We start from the raw sequence: 21,372 nt of genomic DNA, 5'->3' as shown, positions 1-21,372 counted from the left end.
GAAATTTTACTGCATCCTTCCGTCTGCAAATTTCTAAACTCTCAACTTTGAAATTTAAAAGGATATCACTATAGGGTACCATACGGGGATAGCAGCCAGTTTTTTTATATTGTAAGTATTTTAAAAATCTTTTTTTGTATTTTTTCAATCTGATAGACATATGATTGACACCTAGGGCTCCAAGCGATGCTGGCATATTCTACTTTTGGTCTTACTATGGTATTGAACAGGTGAATGCAAGTTTGTGTGTTTTTTAAGGGTTTTTATATTCCTGATAATGAATCCTAGGGTCTTGTACGACTCAGCTACCACTTTCAGTATATGCAAATTGAATGTAAGCTCGTGGTCGAATAAAACCCCGAGGTCTTTCATCTTGCAAACCGATCGTAAATGACTGTCACCTAGCTTGTAAGTGTAGTGGACGGGAGTTTTCCTTCTGGTGAACGACATCGATACACATTTTTCTACATTTAAGTACAGTTTATTTTCAGTCGCCCACTCCAGTACACTTTTCAAGTCTAGCTGAAGCTGTTCACAGTCGTTAATGTTTTCAATGGCTTTGAACACTTTGAAATCGTCGGCGTATAGCAGACAGCTGGAATATTTCACTTGTTGAGGCAAGTCGTTGATGAATGCAAGAAAAACTAAAGGGCCTAAATTTGACCCCTGAATTATTCCTGAATTTACAGGGTATTCCCGAGAAGAATATCTCTGGAAAGAAACGAACTGCTTCCTATCACCCAGATAGGAACTGAAAAAATGCAACAGTTGTTTCGAGAAACCGAACAGGTTTAACTTACTTAATAGGGCATCGTGATTAATTTTATCGAATGCTTTTGCAAAATCTGTAAATACTACGTCCATTTGTCCACTCGTGTCAAGTTCTGTGGACACTCGCTGAGTGAAGTTAACCAAGTTTGTGACTGTGGAACGTCGTGAAAGGAAACCATATTGTCTGATGTAAAGGGATCTTAAATATGTTGTTAGTCGATTACATAGCATAAATTCGAAAACTTTTGCTATCGCGGATAAAATAGAAATAGGCCGGTAGTTGTTTATTAGTGTGGGATTCCCTGATTTAAGTATGGGGCACACTCGTGATAGCTTCCAGGCGGATGGAAATATAGATGTTTTAATAATCAAATTATAAATAAATAGAAGTGGATGCTTATGAACTTCTGAACAACCTTTTATCACATACGGTGGTACATGGTCTGGCCCTGCAGATGCTTTAGGTTTCAGCTTTTTTTATGTGCTACTTCAACCTCTTCTAAAGGGAAGTTTTTAATATGCAACGTATCGTTAGTGACAGATGGAGCGTTAGGTATGCGATATTGTGCCTTATGCAGGGAATATACTGATTGGAAGTAGTCCGCAATTTCATCCTTAGTATCTAGTGGAAGTAGTCCGCAATTTCATCCTTAGTATGTAGTATGTTATTTTCAGATTTGTAAGTGTTGCAATCCCTACTATTCTTTCTCCTGTTTTTAATGTATGCCCAGAAAGATCTATTGTCATTGTTGATACCTTGTTCCATTGTCTCAATCTATCTTCTGTGTGCAGACTTAATTTCAGATTTAATTTGAGCTCTCAGAATTTTATATTGACTATCATAATGTTCCGTAATGTGGTTCCGCTTTCTGTAATATTCTTTTTCTTTCAATTTTCGGATTATGCTATCTGTAAACCAAATGGGGTATGTTTTGCCTTACTGTTTTTTTTTTTTTTCATGGGAACCGATTCATTTATAACTGAACAAAGGTTGCCGTAAAAACAATCTACTGCAGCATCAACTTCAGTGCATTCATAGAGAGAGTTCCAATTCATGTCTCTAAGCCTCATGAACAGATGATCGTGGTTCGCTTTTTTAAAATTATATGCAGTCTGGGGGTAGTGTTAGGTTTAGTCCGATGCAATGTAATTCGTAGCTCTGTTTCTAAGGCCGGGTGGTGTACATCCTCTGGCAGTAGCGGGTCTGTGCTCCTTGTGCATTCAATATTTGAAATATTTTGATTAGTCATTACTAAGTCTAAAGTTTTTCCGTTACAATTTGGAAGTGAATTACATAAGAACAGATTATGAAGATTAATAAAATTTCTTAATTGCTGACTTTGCGTATTTGTGTTCAAATCACTGTTCATGTTACTAATTGATGGTACGTTGAAATCACCGACAATGACAACATTACTGTTGTGTAGCTCGTAATGAGATTCACTGTAGACAGCTGATTTTGAGGAAGGTGGTACATACACATTACCGAAATACCATACCTTTCCTTGAATGACAACTTTCAGTAAGAGCCCCTCAAAACTATTTGTGACCTATTCGGCCTTGAGCACAGTTAATCCTCTCTTGACAGCAGTGAGCACACCCCTGCCCCTCCTAGTGCTACGGTCAGCCCTGTACACTCTGTACTGCTCACTACAGACCTCACTATCTAACACAGTAGAGTCCAGCCAAGTCTCTGTTAGGGCCATGAATTGATATTCAATTACATAACATAAATTCATTGGCCTGAATGTTCTGACTCAGTTCATCAAGTTTGATAATAATAATAAATTTGATAATAAATATTAAGCCTAGTGTCATCCATTAATGTACAGCTTAATTAGATCATCCTGGTTGTTAATAACAACTACTACCGGGCGAGTTGGCCGTGCGCGTAGAGGCGTGCGGCTGTGAGCTTGCATCCGGGAGATAGTAGGTTCGAATCCCACTATCGGCAGCCCTGAAAATGGTTTTCCGTGGTTTCCCATTTTCACACCAGGCAAATGCTGGGGCTGTACCTTAATTAAGGCCACGGCCGCTTCCTTCCAACTCCTAGGCCTTTCCTATCCCATCGTCGCCATAAGACCTATCTGTGTCGGTGCGACGTAAAGCCCCTAGCAAAAAAAAAAATAACAACTACTTTGGAACCCTGAGTTTTACGCATTTTAATGACTCCGTTTCTTACCCATATATACGCCTAGTCCTTCTGTCTGCGGATGACTCGAGCCTGGGCTAGCAGTTTTCTTCTCTGCGGTATCAGACTCTCGTTGATATAGATAACACTGTCGCCTGGAAGATCTGCATGCCTGGTGGAGAGGTTTCTCTTCACTCGCCCTCTTTTCATGAACAGATCTTTGTCCATTCGCCTTACCAGCTTCACTATAATTCCGCAGTGTTGTTTGTGCGGGTCTTTCCGGAGGCGATGATACGCGTCCACCATCTCTTCTTTCACCTCTACTGTATGTCCAGAGCCCATCCAATCTTCTTAACTGTGTCCAGTAAGTTTCGTTTTGGATATCAGGAACCCCCTGGATTTCAATTATGTTCCTTCTTGAGTACATTTCCGCGTCATTCACTCGGCACTCTAGGGATTTTATTTTTTCCCTTAAATTGCAGTTTTCCTGAGTCAGCTTTTCTATGTGATCAAAACACTTATCGAGATCAGTTTGTTGCTTTGAAATAAGCTGGGCCATATCGTCCAACTTCTTATGACACAGTTCGAGTGAGTTCCCTAAATCAGTCTCTCTTGTCTTTTGGTCTTCCTTCATTTGCTGAATTTCTTCAAGTAGTTCTTTTAGAAGAGTAAATATACTATCTAAGGATGGGATAGTGTTCCCCACTGATTTCCTCTTACTGTTGTCTCCTTCATTTACACTACAACTTTCACAGGACCATACACTGTATCTATTCAGGTTGTTCACACAATTCTTGTGGTACCACGTTTTGCACTGAACACACTGTACCTTAAGGGCTCTTCCCAGCTCCACTCCACATTGCTCGCAAGCACCCATTCTGCTATGTTCACAACAAGCTCCGGAATTAATACTATTTCAGGATTCCCGATGAGTACATTCGTGTTTTTCTTTAATAACTTCACTGTATGCGTACACTGAAAATCCCGCTGTTAAACACTTGAAATTACACACTTTCGAGGAGCTGGTTTCGCGTGTGCCACTCACTAAAACGCCATGTAAGAAGAGCTTGGGGAAGTGATTATTTGTTTTCTGATCTAACACTCATTTGAAACCCATAGGGAAGAATTTGAATGTTTTAAACCAACCAGTGAAATTTTTATTTTGTATGTCGAACAGTAATGGAGGAATGAATACATTTTAAAGGGTGAATATTTTTAAATATTAACATCTAGGATGTAGGAGATCACCATTCATAGAAAAGAAAATTAAGTTTGTGCCTGAAACGGTTTTGGAAAAATGGATATTGTGTTTTTGAGAGTCAACCACCATGTAAACCCCTTAGGGGAGAAATATTTTGAAGTATATGATATTTTACACCTAGGATATAAAAGAAGAAAGTGTTTCTTATCCTTCGTGTGCATATGGTGACAAAAATCTTTTAAATGAGATATTGGTATTTTAAAGTGTAACTCATATTACAATTTAAGCCATTGAGTGTTTAATGTACAGTTGTGGACAACTAGACTTAATGATAGCAGTCAAACTGAAGAATTAAGAAAGAGTGCAAGCCATAAACTCAAACATTCACATTCACAAGCATGAAAGTGTTTTACGCATATGTTGTTTCTATTTTATGAATACTTATAAGTTTTAAGTTTAGGAATATTCACTTTTCATAGATTCGCATTCACGCATGATAACATATACTTAACTTCCAGTTTGACGAATGCCCTACTCATGAGTACAACCTGACATGTTACCGTCACATGATATTCCTTTTTAGTTATGGTAATGTTTGCAATTGCACGGTGTGTTATATGTATATGTCCAGCTGAGGATGACCCGCTAGGGTTGAAACCGGTCCTGTATTTTTAATAATAATAATAATAATAAACAAATATTGAGTAGGTGGAGTTCTTCTCCTCTTTGCATTTGAGTGTGACGAATTTGTAAGTAATTTAGGAGAGGTTACTAGTGATACAAGAGACAACGAATCTTCCAATCTACAGTGAATCGAGCCTAGCGCAAGTCCAGATTAATATCTGTCACATAAGTATACCCACATGCTAATTTTCATGGCAGATATATTTCTTAGCAGTAATAATGTATTTTTATCATCTCAGGCAAAGGGGCTGTATCCATAAATTTACATGTTCATATTTGCGGAAAGACCACATGGACCCAGTGGAATGATATTACTCGTTTGTTTATATCTATGTTACTCTTTCGAGGGAAGGAATTTTAGTTCATTTACTTTTTTTGATGAGCCTTCCGAAAATTAGGGTGCGGTGATTATTTGCATAAATACGGTATATAGATGAGGTAATAAAAGCCACTATGGCTCGGGATTGCTTCCTAGCTTTCTCTCCTGTTGGCATTTGCGTGATAATGAAGCCCCTAGAGAGGGAAATGAAGAAAGATTGTACAAAGTTAAATCTCTAGTAGAACAGCTTCTTGAAAATTTTTAGAATGCCTTAACTCTGGGAGAAATGTTGTAATCGACGAGTCTATGGTGCTGTGGAGGGAAAGATTGCTCTCCAGGCAATATATTCCGAACAAGTCACATAAGTATGGAATTAAACTCTACAAAGTGTGCACAGAAGATGAGTATACATTTGCTGTAAGAGTTTATCAAGGGAAAGATGAGCTGCAAGGGACAAGTCACGCTGAAGCAGTCGTCACGAAAATGTGTGAGCCATTGTTGGGAAAAGGTCGCATCTTGTTCGCCGACAATTTTTGTGCAAGTGTTCCATTGGCATAGAATCTATTAGACAAGAAAACACTTCTCTATGGAACAATTTGTCCCAATAAGAGCAGTCTCCCCAAAGATGTAGTTAATAAGCATTTTAAAAGGGGAAATTTCTGGAGCAGAGAATGAAAAGGGGGTCAAAATAACTAACTGGTTAGACAAGACGAGAGTCTTGATATCCACTGTGCCTGATCATGCCGATATTCTGGAAGACATTGGAAAAAGGAACAATAAAGGGGAGATCAAATTTTGAAGCCAAAATCTGTGTTGCACTACAGCAAGATAGGATGTCGATCTTGGTGACCAAATGTAGTCATATTACACCACATTGAGAAAGGGTGTCAAATGATGGAGGAAAGTTGCTATTGAACTTCTCCTGGGGGCTGCAGTTGTAAATGCCTGGATCCTACACTGCAAGTGCAGTTCTGGAAAGAAAAAAATCTTTCCGCCATTTCAGGGAATCTCTTGCCTTCTCTGTATGTTGGTACAGTACTGCTACATCTTCTACACCTCCAGCAAGGAACAGGGCGTACACACTGGGCAAAGCAGAAGGACCAGCTAGAAAAATTCAGCAACATTACACGGCGTGATAAGAAAACTGCCGACGACGAAACGAAGAAGGTGGTGACATTCTGCGCTGTGTGTCCCGGAACACCAATAATGTGCATCGAGTGTTTCAATGAAACATGTGAAAAAGTTCCAGTGAATGTGTAAAACAGTGTTTGTGTTATATTTCTTCTGAAAATCAATAGCTTTACTTGAAGACTTTTTTGAAAAATATAGGCAAATGATGTTACATTTTTGTTTTTCATTTTAATTGTAAATAGCTGTTTAAATGGGTTTTTTTCATGTCTATTATATATTGTTCTTAATTTATATTCTTTGTCTTTTGTGATATTGTTATTAAGCATGATAAGAAAATTATTAACATAGGCATATTATATTCCCATAAAAACAGATCAATGAATGAGAAACTAACATTTACTTCTGGGGTAATTTCTGGGTCACACACTTGTTGAATTGGAAAACTGTCGTAGAGGTAAATACATTGGAATGTCTCCTCAACAATAACACACACAATAAGTGCACCAGCGTTATTTTGGATTTCATAGTGGGGACAAGCCAAAGTCAAATTCACCAGGTTGCCGGTGACCCGAACTGATAATAACTAAAGGCAGCACTCGGTTGCTGGTGGGCGAATATGACGTAAAATTAAATCATCAAAATTCACTGCCGCAGGCAACGTGTTAAAGGTCAAAATCAGTTTTGTTTTTTCAAACTTTCTTCCATTTTCTTTTAATGCATATGCTTTGTTTGAGTTATCTTTATATTTTTTTAAATTTATTTTACGCCCACATTGGAGCACTGAAATCAATCTATATACAGTCAAGTCTTATGAATATTGGTTACAAATTCGGTTGATGTTTCTTATTTTGTTCCCAGAAATGTTTCATTCTCTCTGACCTGGCTGCCCGTTCTTTGTCAGTTATGTTGTACTGTTTGCGTGTATAGGTCTTCAATTTAAGTCTCACGTCGTTATTTCTCAGGATCCTCTTCTCTTCTCTGTTTTCAATTTGTTGAATTGTCAAGCCTAATTCATTTAAATCTTCTTGGACTTCTTTGAACCAGTGATTTTTAGTTGTACTTTTCCAAAAGTAGTTGAATAAATGTTTGAGTATCCTAGTCTCTGGTAGTCATGATATGCGACAGAAAAAAGCAACTCTTCTTTTCCGCTTTGTATCTATTATAGACTCAGTCTCCTGGTATACAACTTCATTAGGCAGTAATCGCCATTGTCCATCTACTTGGTGTTATCTTTATATTATTTAAGTTAAGAATGCACGTAAACGTACATTAAATTTCATTGAAGTACCTCCAGGCGTTTCCGAGCTACAGTAGAGCAGAAATACAAATGTGGCTTCCACTTCTGTTTTATTATATGTGTAGACATGATTCTGTACTTCTATATTCTGCTGATCACAAAAGAAAAGAAATATTTGTTTTAAATACTTGTTTTCACATTCTTCATGTATTATCATCGAAATTATGCAATATATACTTCATATGAAGTAAAGATGTAAGTCTGAATTTTTGGTGGGGGGGGGGGAGAAATTCATATTATAATGCAGTTTTCATTGTTATCTATCTGGGCATCCAGGTATACTATGGTAAACTTGCAAAAGTGTAAAGATTGTCCCTGGAATTATCAACCAAAGTATGAGCCTCAAAGTGATAATGGATTATAATAGAAAAAGAAGTAGAGAGATGGTAATAACAGTTATCGACTTCAAGAAGGCCTATGATACTATTCACAGTAAATCTTTATTAAAAATTTTACGACACATGGGATTACATCCTAAATTAGTAAATATGATAAAATTAACTTTTACAGAGACCAGATCAAAAGTAAAGTTCAGAGGCGAATTATCAGACCCATTTGAAGTAACTACTGGGTTATGGCAGGGTGATGGCTTATCACCATTACTATTTAATTGTGCACTAGAAATGGTAATGCGAGAATGGTTTAGGAAATGCCCTCCACATATTAAAATAGGTAGGAAAATCCAAACAAATTGCCTTGGTTTTTCAGGTGACGTGGCGTTACAAGCCAAAGGTTTAGATGAAACAAAAACTCAAATATCAGAGCTTCACACCATTGCAAATAAAATTGGCCTTAAAATATCATTTGCGAAAACAGAGTATGCTCCAAAAACCAACACCATTAAAAGAAATACATATTAACAGTACTAAAATTAGAATTGTAACACAATTAACACATTTCAAATATCTAGGTGAGATAATAACAAATAATTTAAATGAAAGACCTTCAAATCAGATAAGGGCAAACAAGTTACCCAAGGCACAAAAATTAACATGGGAAACTTACAAAAAGGAATGCTTATCGATTAATGTAAAAATCAAATATTACAATACACTCATAAAGCCAGGAGCCACATATGCTGCAGAAACATTATTCCATCTAAACGAACAATCCAATACTGACAGATTACAGAAGATCGAAAGACAAATTGGAAGAACTTGTATCACTAATAGCTATAAAAAAGATAGGCAATAGCGAATAGTACCTAACAACATTGTATATCGGAAATTAGAACCCATTACTGATACCATGCGCAAGAAAAGACTCGGGTACTTTGGCCACATCCTGAGAATGCCAGATTCACAACTTCTGAAACAGCTAATGCAGTACAGTCTTGCTTCAAAAAATACAACTGGATGCAGATAGATAAAATAAATTAGGGAGGATTTGAAAGAAATTGGCCTTATACTGGATGACACTTCTTCATAGTACCGTATCAGGTCCCCCTGACGTTGGCGATCACTGTGGTGAATGCAGTACGATCTCTTGCTAGGTGGAAAAGTCTTTCAACACTGTGAATTCCAGTCCATTCTTTGATGTTTCCCAGCCATGATGTTCGCCTCCTCCCGACACCTCTTCGACCCTGTATTTTGCCTTGTACAATCCACTGTAAGATGAGGTAACGGTCATTTCTAAGGATGTGGCCAAGGTAAGAGATCTTCTGGAGTTTTATTGTTTGAATGAGTTCCCGACTTGCTCTTGCCCTTCTGAGTACTTCTTGGTTCGTTAGTCGTGCAACCCACGAAATCCTGAGCATCCTACGGTGGATTCACATTTCAAAGGCTTCCAAGCGTTTCACTTATATATTCTTGAGAGTCCATGTTTCCACACCATATAGCAAGGCTGACCATATATAGCACTTGACCATCCTCTGTCTAAGTTTTAAATTTAAGTAGTTATTGCAAAAGAAAGATTTCATTTTTGTAAATATTTTTCGTGCTATTGCTATCCTCTGTTTCACTTCTTTCTCGGGATCAAGTTGTTCAGTGACAATGGCACCCAGAATTTAAAAGTAGTTACTCAAAATCAAAATCTCTTTATTTGCAAATGAGGTGCCTACCTCGGTGGCAAATGGTACACTAAAATACATTATTGTCAAGCACTAAATATTAAATTAACAAGAGAACAAAATTTTCCTATAATACAATATTATACAATTTACGCTAACAGTTTTTTTCTATTAAACACACAGCTCATCCTTAGTAAATTTATATTGTTTACAAAATTCTTCTAATAATATCTCCGGTACTACTTACAAATATAGTCAACTGATATACTTTATGTGGAATTACTTCAAATGATACTGTATAACTGGTATAAGATTAAATTTTACATTGCATTTATTTACTTTTTTCTGTTTTCCTTTACCCATTCTGGAACCTAAGTAGCATAACGACCTGCTGCGTCTTAACCAGAGCCCCTTTTGCCACCACTTTTCAGAGTTCCTGAAGGGCCTTCACAGCTACCGTAGCGGTCCCAGGGCCCTCGAAGTCCCCACTGTACTTCACCCCTACAGGCAGTCCTCTACTTTGGCTGTCCGAACTCCTTAGACTAGGGGATGGAATTAATTTATTCACACACATTTTTTTATTTACATTAACCTGCACTGGTCGAATGCCCTCTAACATTTCATTTATTTTCTCTGTTGCTGTTTATTCTCTTCTTGAATATCTGTACAGATTTTGGACAAGGATCAAACACTACCCCTGGTAAACTGTTCCACTCCTTTACACCCTTCCCAATGAATGAAAATTTACCCCAATCGCTTCTACTAAAATTTCTTCTAATTTTACATTTGTGGTCAGTCCTGCCGATATAATTATTTTCCAACTGAAGCCTCTCACGGATATCTCCCCATGCTGCTTCTCCTGTATAGGCTCTAAATAACCCTATAAGTCTAGTTTTTTCCCTTCTCTTATTTAAAGTTTCCCACCCTAGTTCCTTTAACATTTCTGATACACTACTCTTTCTCCTGAAATCCCCTGTTACAAACCTTGCTGCTTTCCTCTGCACACTGTCTATTTCTTTTATTAGGTATTCTTGATGAGGATCCCAAACACTGTTTGCATATTCCAATAATGGACGAACCATACTTAGGTAACTTTTCTCTTTTAATTCTTTGTTGCATCCTTTAAGTAGCCTCATTATGACATGTAATGATCTGTATGCTTTCCCAACAATGTCATCAATATGACCCTTCCAGTGCAAATTACTTTCAAATCTCACACCTAAGTATTTGCACTTGCCATCTTTTGGGATAACTACCTCATCCAAAGTATATTCAAATTCAGTTTTAGAGCTCCTGTTTGTAAAAGTTGTAACAGTTGATTTGCCTCCATTAACCTTCATATTATTTTCTTCAACCCATTGTTGGATACTTTCAAGGTCCCTTTGTAATTCTGAACAATCCTCAATGTTGTTTATTTCTCTATAAACAATTATGTCATCTGCATACAATCTTATTTTTGATGTTATATTGTTCCCTAAATCATTTGCGTATATTAAGAAAAGTAACGGACCGATTATACTACCCTGTGCAATTCCCTTCCAAACTTTCTCTTCCTGCGATACATTATTTCCTACTTTGACTTTCTGAACCCTTGAATTTAGAAATGTTTTCACCCAACGTGTAACCCTTACGTCCAGTCCTATTCCCTCCAATTTCTTTAATAATATTCCATGTTCCACTCTATCAAAGGCTTTGGAAAGATCTATGGCTATGCAATCTAACTGGCCTCCTGAATCCAATTGATCTGATATGTCCTGCTGAAATCCCACCAGTTGTGCCTCACAAGAAAATTTCTTTCTAAATCCATACTGGCTCCTCATGAACCAATTTTTATCATCACATATCCCTCTGATGTACTTTGATATTAAACTCTCCAGTATTTTACAAACTATACTGGTCAGGCTGATTGGTCTGTAGTTTTCTGGTTTCCTTTTATCACCCTTTCCTTTATAAATTGGTATTATTATAGATTCCTTCCATTCCTTTGGTATTACACTATTATTTATGACATAGTCAAAGAGAAATTTTAAATAAGGCACTATGTACCACCCCATTGTCTTTAACACCTCCCCAGTAATTTGATCACTTCCTGCTGCTTTTCCTTGCTGAAGCAGTTGGATTTCTCTGAAAATATCTTCATTTGTGAATAAGAAGCTTCTTGTTTCCCTCTGTGTCTCTCCTTCTGTATCTTCTGTTTCGGTTTCCAACTCCTGACAATCATCTACTGAATATCTGAATTCCTTACTAAAGAGGTTTGCTTTCTCAGTATCTGTTAAATAGTGTTCACCCGCTTCTCTCACAATCTGTCGGTTGTTTAGTTGTAAGATTGCCTAAGCATTGCACGTCTGCTGAAGATCATGAACTTGGTCTTGTTTACATTTATTTCTAGTCCCATGTCCTCACTTACTGCACTAATATTATTGAGCAGGAGTTGGAGACTTTCAAAATCGTCACACAAGATGACTGTATCATCTGCATATCTTATGTTGTTAATTATGCCACCATTTACTTTTATTCCATATTGTTGATTTTCTAAAGCTGTTTTGAAAATTTTATCCGAGTAAAGGTTGAATAACAATGGAGACAAAGCACAACCTTGTCTAACTCCTGTTTGGATGGCTATCTCGTTTGTAGTTTGATTTCGGATTAGGACAACGGCCTTTTGTCTCCAGTAAAGGTTTTCAATAATACGGATATCTTTGCTGTCAACTCCTATATCCTTTAGGAGTTCTACAAGTTTTGGATGTTGTACTCTGTCAAATGCCCTTTCAAAATCAATGAAACAAGCAAACACTTCTTGCTGTTGATCTAGACTGTTCTGAATTAGGATATTTAGCGCAAACAGTGCTTCCCTTGTACCAAAAGAATTTCTGAACCCAAACTGTGTTTCATCGAGGTCTTGTTCACACTTAGTCTTGATTCTGTTATATATTACACGAAGGAATACTTTAAGTGTGTGGCTCATGTGGCTTATTAGTCTATAATCATTATACTTACATGCCGTTTGCTTCTTTGGCAACATGATGAATGTAGATAACAGCCAGTCAGATGGGATGTCTCCAGTATTATATATAGTATTGAACAACTTTACCAAGAATTGGATATTGTCTTCGTCAATCATTTTAAGAAGTTCTACAGGGATGTTATCTGGACCTGGTGATTTTTTTGCTTTTTGAAACTTTCGCAGCATATAGCACTTCTGATTTAAGAATGTCAGGGCTTTCACAATTAGCTCGTTGGTTAGTTTCCTCACCTCTCTGATCACAGAAAAGTTCTATCAGATAATTTTCCCAAGTATTTAAAACTTCTTCTTCATTAATAATAGGCCTGTTTGTGGCATCAACCAGTACAGAAAGGTTACATTTCCTATAATTTTCAATGTATATTGAACAGATCATGTTTAGACTGAAAGATTTCCATTTCCACACATTGTTCTTTCATCCAGTTCTCTTTCGCAGCATGTATTTCTTTCCTTATGTGGCGTTGTAATTTTTTGTATTCCTCTGCATCATTTTTTTACTAATCTTCGTTGTTCCATTAGTTCAAGAATATCATCTGTCATCCATTTCCTTTTCTTCATTGGATGTATCTTTTGATCTTTGTTTTGAAGAAGTACCTCTACCCGACTTTTAAACTGATTCCACAAATCATTTGCTGTTTCACAGTTATTGGTATTGATTTCTTTTAAATGCCTATTCAAATCCTGAGCAATTTTCTGCAGAGTTTCACAATTTTGTAGATTAGGGGTATTTAGTACCTCTCTTCTAGGCTTATTCTTCATGATTTTCAGACGAACTCTTACGTTAGCTATCAATGGATTATGATCCGAGGAAATATCTGCACCTGGATATGCTGCAACTCTTTTGATGGAATTTCTGAAATGCTTACTGTGGATAAGAAAAAAGTAGAGCCTAAACTCAACACTTAAAAAATATGACTTTCCACTTTACACTCACAAAGAAGAAAATCCCAACTAGAATATTCTCTACACAAGAAAGGGCAAGAATATCAACACGTATGAAGTAGTACTGGGAGGACCGCAAGGCTCGGTCAGTTCCTACCAAGAAATCGATAAACTAAAGGGTTGATTAAAGTGATCCAATGTGGTCTCAAAAGAAGTCAGAAGCCAAAATTATGATGAAACACCGTATCTGCAGCATTTGAAATGCATAGAAGCTGCCTGTGTACATACGAACAAAGCTAAGGAGGCTGCCAAAAATTATTCTAAAGCCTTGTCTTTAAATTTTGATTTTAAACAGTTCTCAACACCATTTTTCTATGTCACAAAATCTTGCTGTCTGCAACCTTACCATTTGCTGTATCAAACCAGTCTCTGGGCTGATACCCAAACAACAACTACAACAATAGGCATAAGTTAACCATAATATATGAGCTATATACACATGAGAGAGAAGTGTAGGCAGTAGAACTTCATGCAATGAAATGCGCATGGTTCAATGGACAATGGGTGTCTCCCTCCAGGATCATACCCCGAAATGACCCTCTCAGGCAGTAGTTTGGTATTGCCCCCATTCAGATAAAATGCAAGAACGGCGACTGCAATGGTTTGGCCATGTCTTACAGGTAGCACCTAGAATAGTTACCAATACATCCTATCACCTTGCCGTTGACAGACATCTCCTACACTATCACTTGTAAATAATTTAATGTATTCCAAGTTGTTCAGGAAACTTCTAGTTGTATTTCCAAGTGGTTTGGGAAACTTCTAGTTGTATATGTGTTGACTCAAGAGAACTCTGGATTAAGGTTAGTTTATGCTGCTTCATCATCATTTTCATTTTCCCTTGTAAATGATTTCATGTATTCCAAGTTGTTCAGGAAACTTCTAGTTGTATTTCCAGGTTGAGGTGTTGATGGCACTTTTCTGCCGTTGCCTCTCCTTCCACCACTCCTCTTGAGTATTTGTATTCCAGTCCAGTCTTCTTTTCCTTATACTGTTCTTGGCAGAGTCCATCTATCTTGTGCCAGTCCTCCTAGCACTTGTAAATAATCTTTTGCGTGTTTGAAGATACTCGGGAAACTTCCAACTGTGTATGTGTTCACTCAAGTGAACTTTGGAACATTGGTGTACCAAGGATGTCTATATAATAACTCAAGGTCTTTCTAGATATCTTTAGGTAATGCACCACAGTGGTAAATTTGTTACAAGAGAATTTGTGAACATGAACTTACAAAGGACTTCTGGTTGTTAACTGTAGAACCTTCCAGGTATCTTGTGTTATTACTATGTTATCAGAAACCAAAGTTATCTAGAATCATAGAGTTTATTCCAGCGGAGTTGTTGTAGTTCAGTTATGATGGTGTGTGTTGACGTTGCCATGTAAGCGTAATGAAACAAGTTTTATTCGATACTGCTCGATATTGTCAATTGAGAATTACTGAATTACTCTGTACATATTTCTGTGTGTTCTTATATTGTATGTGTGTTCAGTGAAAATTTATTTATTTATTTATTTATTAATTTTTTTATTTAGCGCGTCAGGTCAGGTACATCATGCTACCATGTGCGACAGTACTACCTGCGACTGTCTGGCAGAGGGTTGGCCAGCTGTTACCAAACCTGACAAACTAAGGGAGAATCAATGGCTATGGGCAGAGGAGTTCACCCTTAGGGGCTTGTTGAAGCCACTGTGTAGAAAATGACACATAAATTCAACTGGAAGCTGCTGCCTTGCAGATGTGGCAGGGGACTTCTAAAGGCTAAGGGAGATAACCCTGACAGAAAATCTTTTCTAACGTTAGGCCTAGCAAGTCGTTTGGAGAGTAACTGCAATCACTTTCAACACTTACACGAGCCTCGGATGCAAACAAAGAACTCGGAGTAGACAACAGCACCCACAGACCCACACCAGGTATAATGACTTACAGCTCGATGATAAGCCAAGCCTTGCGATTGTGCAACAACCCCGGAGAAGACAACACACGTGAATAGGAACAATCAATGTACTGAGTTTGACTGGGAAATGTGAAGAGTTAGTGGACATAATGGAGAGAAGGAAAACATCAATCCTTGGACTGAGTGAAACTAAATGGAAAAGTAAAGGGAAGAAAGAGTTGAGGGAAAATTATACCCTCTACTGCAATGGTAACAACAGAGAGTTGAGAAATGGAGTAGGATTGATATTGTCTAAAGAGTTAGATGGTATTACAGGGATCCAATACATCAATGAGAAGATTATAAAGGCAACAGTTCACCTTGGGAAAGAGAAGCTGATGCTGGTGCAAGTGTATGCCCCTCAGATGGGTTGCAGTCAAGATGAAAACAACAAGATTCTCGAAGACTTAGAAGAGACCATCAGTGAAGAGAGAGCATTCATCATCGGGGACCTCAACACAAAACTCTGGACAGACAGGAATGGCTCTGAGAAGGTGATGGGACCACATGGCTATGGGAGAAGGAATTCAGAAGGGGAACATCTTCTAGACTTCTGCATAAGAAACTGTTCGGTAGTAAAAAAGCAGTTGGTTCAACAAAAGAGTCAATCACAAGATTACCCGTTACAGCTGGGATGGAAAGAGCAAGACGATCATTGACTATGTCATTACAGGTAAAGAAAGAAGTAGACTTGTGACTGATGTCAAGATGATTCCAAGTGAGAACCTCAGTAGCGACCACCGGTTATTAGTGGCAGATCTTAAAGACATTAATGTACAAAAGATAACAACCAGGAAATTACCTTAGATTAAGGTGTGGGAACTACAACAGATTGGAAAAAGGACCGACTATCAGGACCGTATAAGTGGATAACTACCTACAGAAGAAGTGGAGAGTGGTGAGGTAGAGTTGACACGATTTTAAAACACCTTGATAAAAGCATCAATAGAGGTTTGCGGGAAGACAAGTGCGAGAGTAAGGGAAAAATAGACACCCTGTTGGAATGAAAGAGTAAGATCCTCAATAAAGGTAAGGAACATAGCACAAAAAGAATGAGTTAGAGAGAAATCCAAGCCAGAAAAGGTAAGGAACGAGGAGAAGATCAAAGACCTCGAGCACGTTTACCGGGACAAGAGTAATAGAACAGGAGAAGATAGTGCTGGGAGAAATTTACTGAAAAACTGAAGGAAGACAGAAGAGGCAATATGAAACTATTGTTTAGAATGATCAAAAACAAAAGGAATTCAGTTGAAACCATCAAAGCAATTGAGGATCCTAATGGAAACCTGGCCAGGAAAGAAGAGGAGATCAGAGAGGTTCTGAGGAATCATTTTGATCACCTATTGAACAAGATAGAAGCAGATCAGAGAACAAAAGAACCAGCTGTTGAAACCTGCACAGAGGAACCTCCCATTACATGGGCAGAAGCAGAAGCAGCCCTTAAAAAGATGCCACAAGGGAAATCAGATAGGTGACCAAAAGGAAAACAGATTTCTCCTAGCATTTTTATATTGATATATATGAAACTATTCCTTTCTTCCACAACTAATTTGACTACACTATAGTAAAAAACTTCAAAACATTCAATTATTTCACTGATATTTTCTGCACCAACTCTTGGTCCGAATTCACTGTTTAAAACTTCCCTTTGACCCGTATAATTATCCACCGTCTCCCACACGAAATTTCCAAGTACTTGTTCCTCCTCATCGGCAGTCTCATCATTTATCACTGCATGCACCACGGCCACATTATCTATTTCATTATCACTGCTGCTAATACTATCACTACTACTTCCAACTAAACTTTCATCTGAATAATGCAACATTTCAAGAACATTACAGCTGGAGCTTGCCATTTTGTGCAACGCGTCACACTGACTGAAACATGTACTTTTTAATTAATGAAACTAGATTTTAAGCTTGGCGAGGAACGCGCAGCTGAAAGCTTGCATACGGGAGATAGTGGGTTCGAATCACACTGTCAGCAGCCCTGAAGATGGTGTTCCGTGGTTTCCCATTTTCACACTAGGCAAATGCTGGGGCTGTACCTTAATTAAGGCTACGGCCACTTCCTTCCAACTCCTAGCCCTTTCCTGTCCCATCGTCGCCATAAGACCTATCTGTGTCGGTGCGACGTAAAGCCCCTAGCAAAAAAAAAAAAATATCCTAATGGAATGAGTTGGTGGTAGCAGCGGGCCTTTGACATGTTGAAAGTAACAAGAAACGCAACTCCCTGAGAGCTGTTATGTGTAGGCGTCCCATCTATTGTTGATCATGAACCGTGTGTGTTTCTCTTAACTTTTTCCAGACTATTTTGACATTCTGACTCACTTCAGCACGAGCACTCATTGCTATCCTTTTTGCAGCGGTGTCACAATTCGAATGCAGTCAGTAGCAGAAATGGGTACTGTTGTCGTGTTTACCTCAGTCCTACACATGCTATCTATACATTACTGACTGACCTTACAAATGAAGTCATATATAGATAGAATAGGTACAAGAAAAGGAACATACAACAGGACAAAGCTAATGGAAGGTCAGTTTGGAACGAGGGAGCAGCAGAAAGAGGAGACAAAGACAATCCCCACATCTTCATACACTTCTGTCTTAAGCTCTCTCCTCATCAGTCCCAGTTCTTCTTCAGCCATCTTTTCTCAGCACCCAAGGAGCTTGTTTCTGCTTCCCAGCTTCATCTGGAAGGTGGGCGTCAGGACTCATTGAACGACCATTTTGACAGACATTTGTCTGTGTTGTGTTCCTTATCTTTTACCCCCCTCCATGTATTTTTCTGTGTCTTACGTATCTTCCCTTTTCCTGTATTTATCCGTGTTTCTTTTTATCCTACACTTCCGGCATCAAGACTGAAGATCTGTGAAGATGGCCTATCAATGTGTATTGATGCCTGCCCTCCTGATGAAGCTGAGAAGCAGGAACAATCTTGTTGGGGACTGAGAAGAAATGTAGTTTGAAGAACTGCGATTGATTAGGAGAGAGTCTATCGAAGACAGTAGTGTATGAAGATGTGGACATTGTCCTTGTCCTTTTGTGTTTTAATGTTTGTCCTTGTATCTTCTTTGTGTTGTCCTTATTGCTCCCTCTTCCCACACTGACCTGCCATTACGATTGTCTTATTATGTGTTTGTTTTCTTGTCCCTATCTATATGTGACTTCATTTGACTCTTGTTTGTTTCTTTCCAGTACAACTTTACAAGATGATGTTAAACTGACACCCAACAAATGCCTACTATCGGTCAAATATCGAACATCGAATCTGATCTGGGTTTGGCATTACTATGTGTCTTAGACATTGGCCCGCTCGTAATATGCAAAACTTTTATTTTGCACTGTAGTATTAAGTTTTTCAGGATACTTTGCTAGAACTGAAGACCTGCTATGAGCTCAGTTTTTATATGAAGCTTGCAAATATAAAATAATTTGTGTGTATTCAGAAGAAGTCTTTTGACTCTCCTTCATAGGCATGTTTGATCTGTTTTGAGTGATGTGCTAAATAGTTTCTCTCAGTCCCACATTATCTCTGTGGAAAAGAAATTTTTATTTGCAAACTGTATGGGTTTTATGCAGATTCAGAGTTGACCAAAGTATTCAAGGCATATCAAATCTAGGGACTCTTTCTGTCATGGGTAGCATATCACAAATCTCTGGAAGTGAGAATCAATCATGGATCGTCGCCATAAGACCTATCTGTGTCGGTGCGACGTAAAGCCACCAGCAAAAAAATAATCAATCATGGAACCATTGTTGAACATAACCAGCCAATGTGTGTACCAGTAAGTTCTGCATGAATGGGTAGGTGTTGATTATAAAGTATACTTATGATACTTTTGCAACAGATAGTTCCATCTGCAGGAGTGAGCTGGACAGATGAGATTTAAGATACAAAACCACTGAACTGGGGTACTTTTGATAGTTCCAGTCTTCAAACACATTGTGTTATCCAGTCAGACATCTTCACTCAAGGGCTGTTTATCCATACTGTGGCCCAGTACACAAGTCCAAGGTCCGAGGAACAGAGAGAGTTCTTGCACTTCAGTTCCATGTTGTTCCTGCCGTGCTGAGTGGCTCAGACAGTTGAGGCGCTGGCCTTCTGACCCCAACTTGGTAGGTTTGATCCTGGCTCACTCCGGTGGCATTTGAAGGTGCTCAAATACGTCAGCCGCATGTCGGTAGATTTACTGGCACGTAAAAGAACTCCTGTGGGACTAAATTCCGGCACCTCGGCGTCTCCAAAATCCGTAAAGAGTGTAGTTAGTGGGACGTAAAGCCAATGTTATTCTGTCATTTATTTATTTTAATTTTTTATCCAACATAGGACTACTTAGTTTTATGGAGGTTTTTCTTCTTTTTGTCAACCCAATACTGTTTTATCTTCTCTGAACATAATGTGCGGGGGTTGTATTTTTGCAATTGTTTGCCAAAGGCTTTGTAATAATCTCTAGAATTATTCTGTCATTAATGAATAGATTTTCTTTTTTCAGGTATGTACCCTACTAGTGTTTTATAAATCTTTATCTTGTGTTCAAGAGACTGAAAAACTGAAGATGAATGTTGTTCCATATCTTATTTAAGCTTGGGAGCAGAATTTTCTAGGTATTGTGTAGAGGACAGCATTCTGTCAAGTGTAACACGCAGGTGCTTTGGAGACCTATTGGTCTGTAGACAATTGTTAATGAAGTAGACAGTAAGATTCCTGTTAGCCATGGGGTTGTTAAGGTGATGAACCTTTAAAGTCTAATTACTATCCGGAGACTGTTTCATAAGTCTAAAATATGTGTATTACTCATGTTAGTATAATTTTTATTGCAGGTGTGGGAGATGCTCGTTTTCACTTGGCACAGAGCCTATCCAAACTGTCAACAGCATATCCTGGTCGCATTGGTCCTACACTTGCTACTGGTCTAGGAGAGCCACACCGATCTCATTTGAAAAACTACCTGGATGGAGCCAATGTGCAGTTAGCGTGAATATGGACACTGTTATAGAGACTGGAGACTGAGCAAACATGTGCGTGTAGCGTGCACATTTGTAAAGCATTTTTATACGAGTTTATGTTAAGTATTTCTTTTAATGTTAAGGCCTTCTAAAGTGATGGCTGCTGTAAATATTGAATTGGATGTTATTTAAAAATAAAACTAATCATGAAGTATTTTTCTAATGGTTGATAAAAAAAAACTAAAGTTTCAAATTTCATACAAAATTTCTGTTCAAATTACTGAAGAATGAAAACTGTTCTCAACCAATTATTCCCGAGCTTGTATGTATTAGTTCCACAAATTCTTTTTGGTAAAAATCATGTTATCGCATCTTTAACAACTCTAACAAAATAGTTTCTTAAGTTCAGAACCTGTCCTCGGCATTATGAAAGTAGCTTGTGTAATACTAATATGATCATCACACGTGTGATCTTCCTGAAGCAACTTTATGTTCCATTTTCTCATGTTATAAGTCTTGTTATACACTGTCCTACTCTGATATATCATCAAGTTCATCATATTATGTGATTCTTTTCCTGTTCATACCTTTATACAACTAAATTGAACTCTCAATTACCTTTAGTTTGTAATTATGTTTTGTGAAATTTGTAGTCAAAGTGAAGAAGAACTTTGAATGGAAAAAAGCAGGTTATTTTGATAACATTCCAAAGACTTCCTTTGCAGGCTAACACAAAGAAAATAATATTTAATCATTCTGCCTTCACCTTAGACTGGTGAAGTTACATTGTCCAAGTAAGTCACTGTTCCTTACAGGTCCATCCTTTCTAGTTTGAATATGTTGCCTATATTCTGCATTTATAAAATTTATGACAAATGTGCCAGGTGTATGCATAAGTTTTTGCCGGTTTTTGTGGTAAAGAAAACACGTCATTTTCAAGGGAAATTCATTTTTTGTTTATTCAAAATATTGACCATCGGCT

General features: G+C 37.9%; 1 protein-coding gene across 2 annotated transcripts in view; it reads left to right on the top strand.

Annotated features, from left to right (window-relative positions):
- Cse1 (chromosome segregation 1) overlaps positions 1–20,748 on the top strand; it is a 296,434-nt gene extending 275,686 nt beyond the window's left edge. The window contains exon 21 of one of the 2 annotated variants that reach the window (XM_067150404.2): positions 20,265–20,748. In XM_067150404.2, coding sequence (XP_067006505.1) covers positions 20,265–20,422 — 158 coding nt within the window. In that variant the 3' untranslated portion in view covers positions 20,423–20,748. The remainder of the gene's footprint in view (positions 1–20,264) is intronic. The other variant, XM_067150403.2, reaches the window with a different exon arrangement.
- Positions 20,749–21,372: the final 624 nt, after the last annotated feature.

Source organism: Anabrus simplex, chromosome 6 (assembly GCF_040414725.1).
Source record: "Anabrus simplex isolate iqAnaSimp1 chromosome 6, ASM4041472v1, whole genome shotgun sequence".
NCBI lineage: Eukaryota > Metazoa > Arthropoda > Insecta > Orthoptera > Tettigoniidae > Anabrus > Anabrus simplex.
Note: the sequence above shows the minus strand (reverse complement) of the source record. Positions and strands in the feature narration are given on the sequence as shown.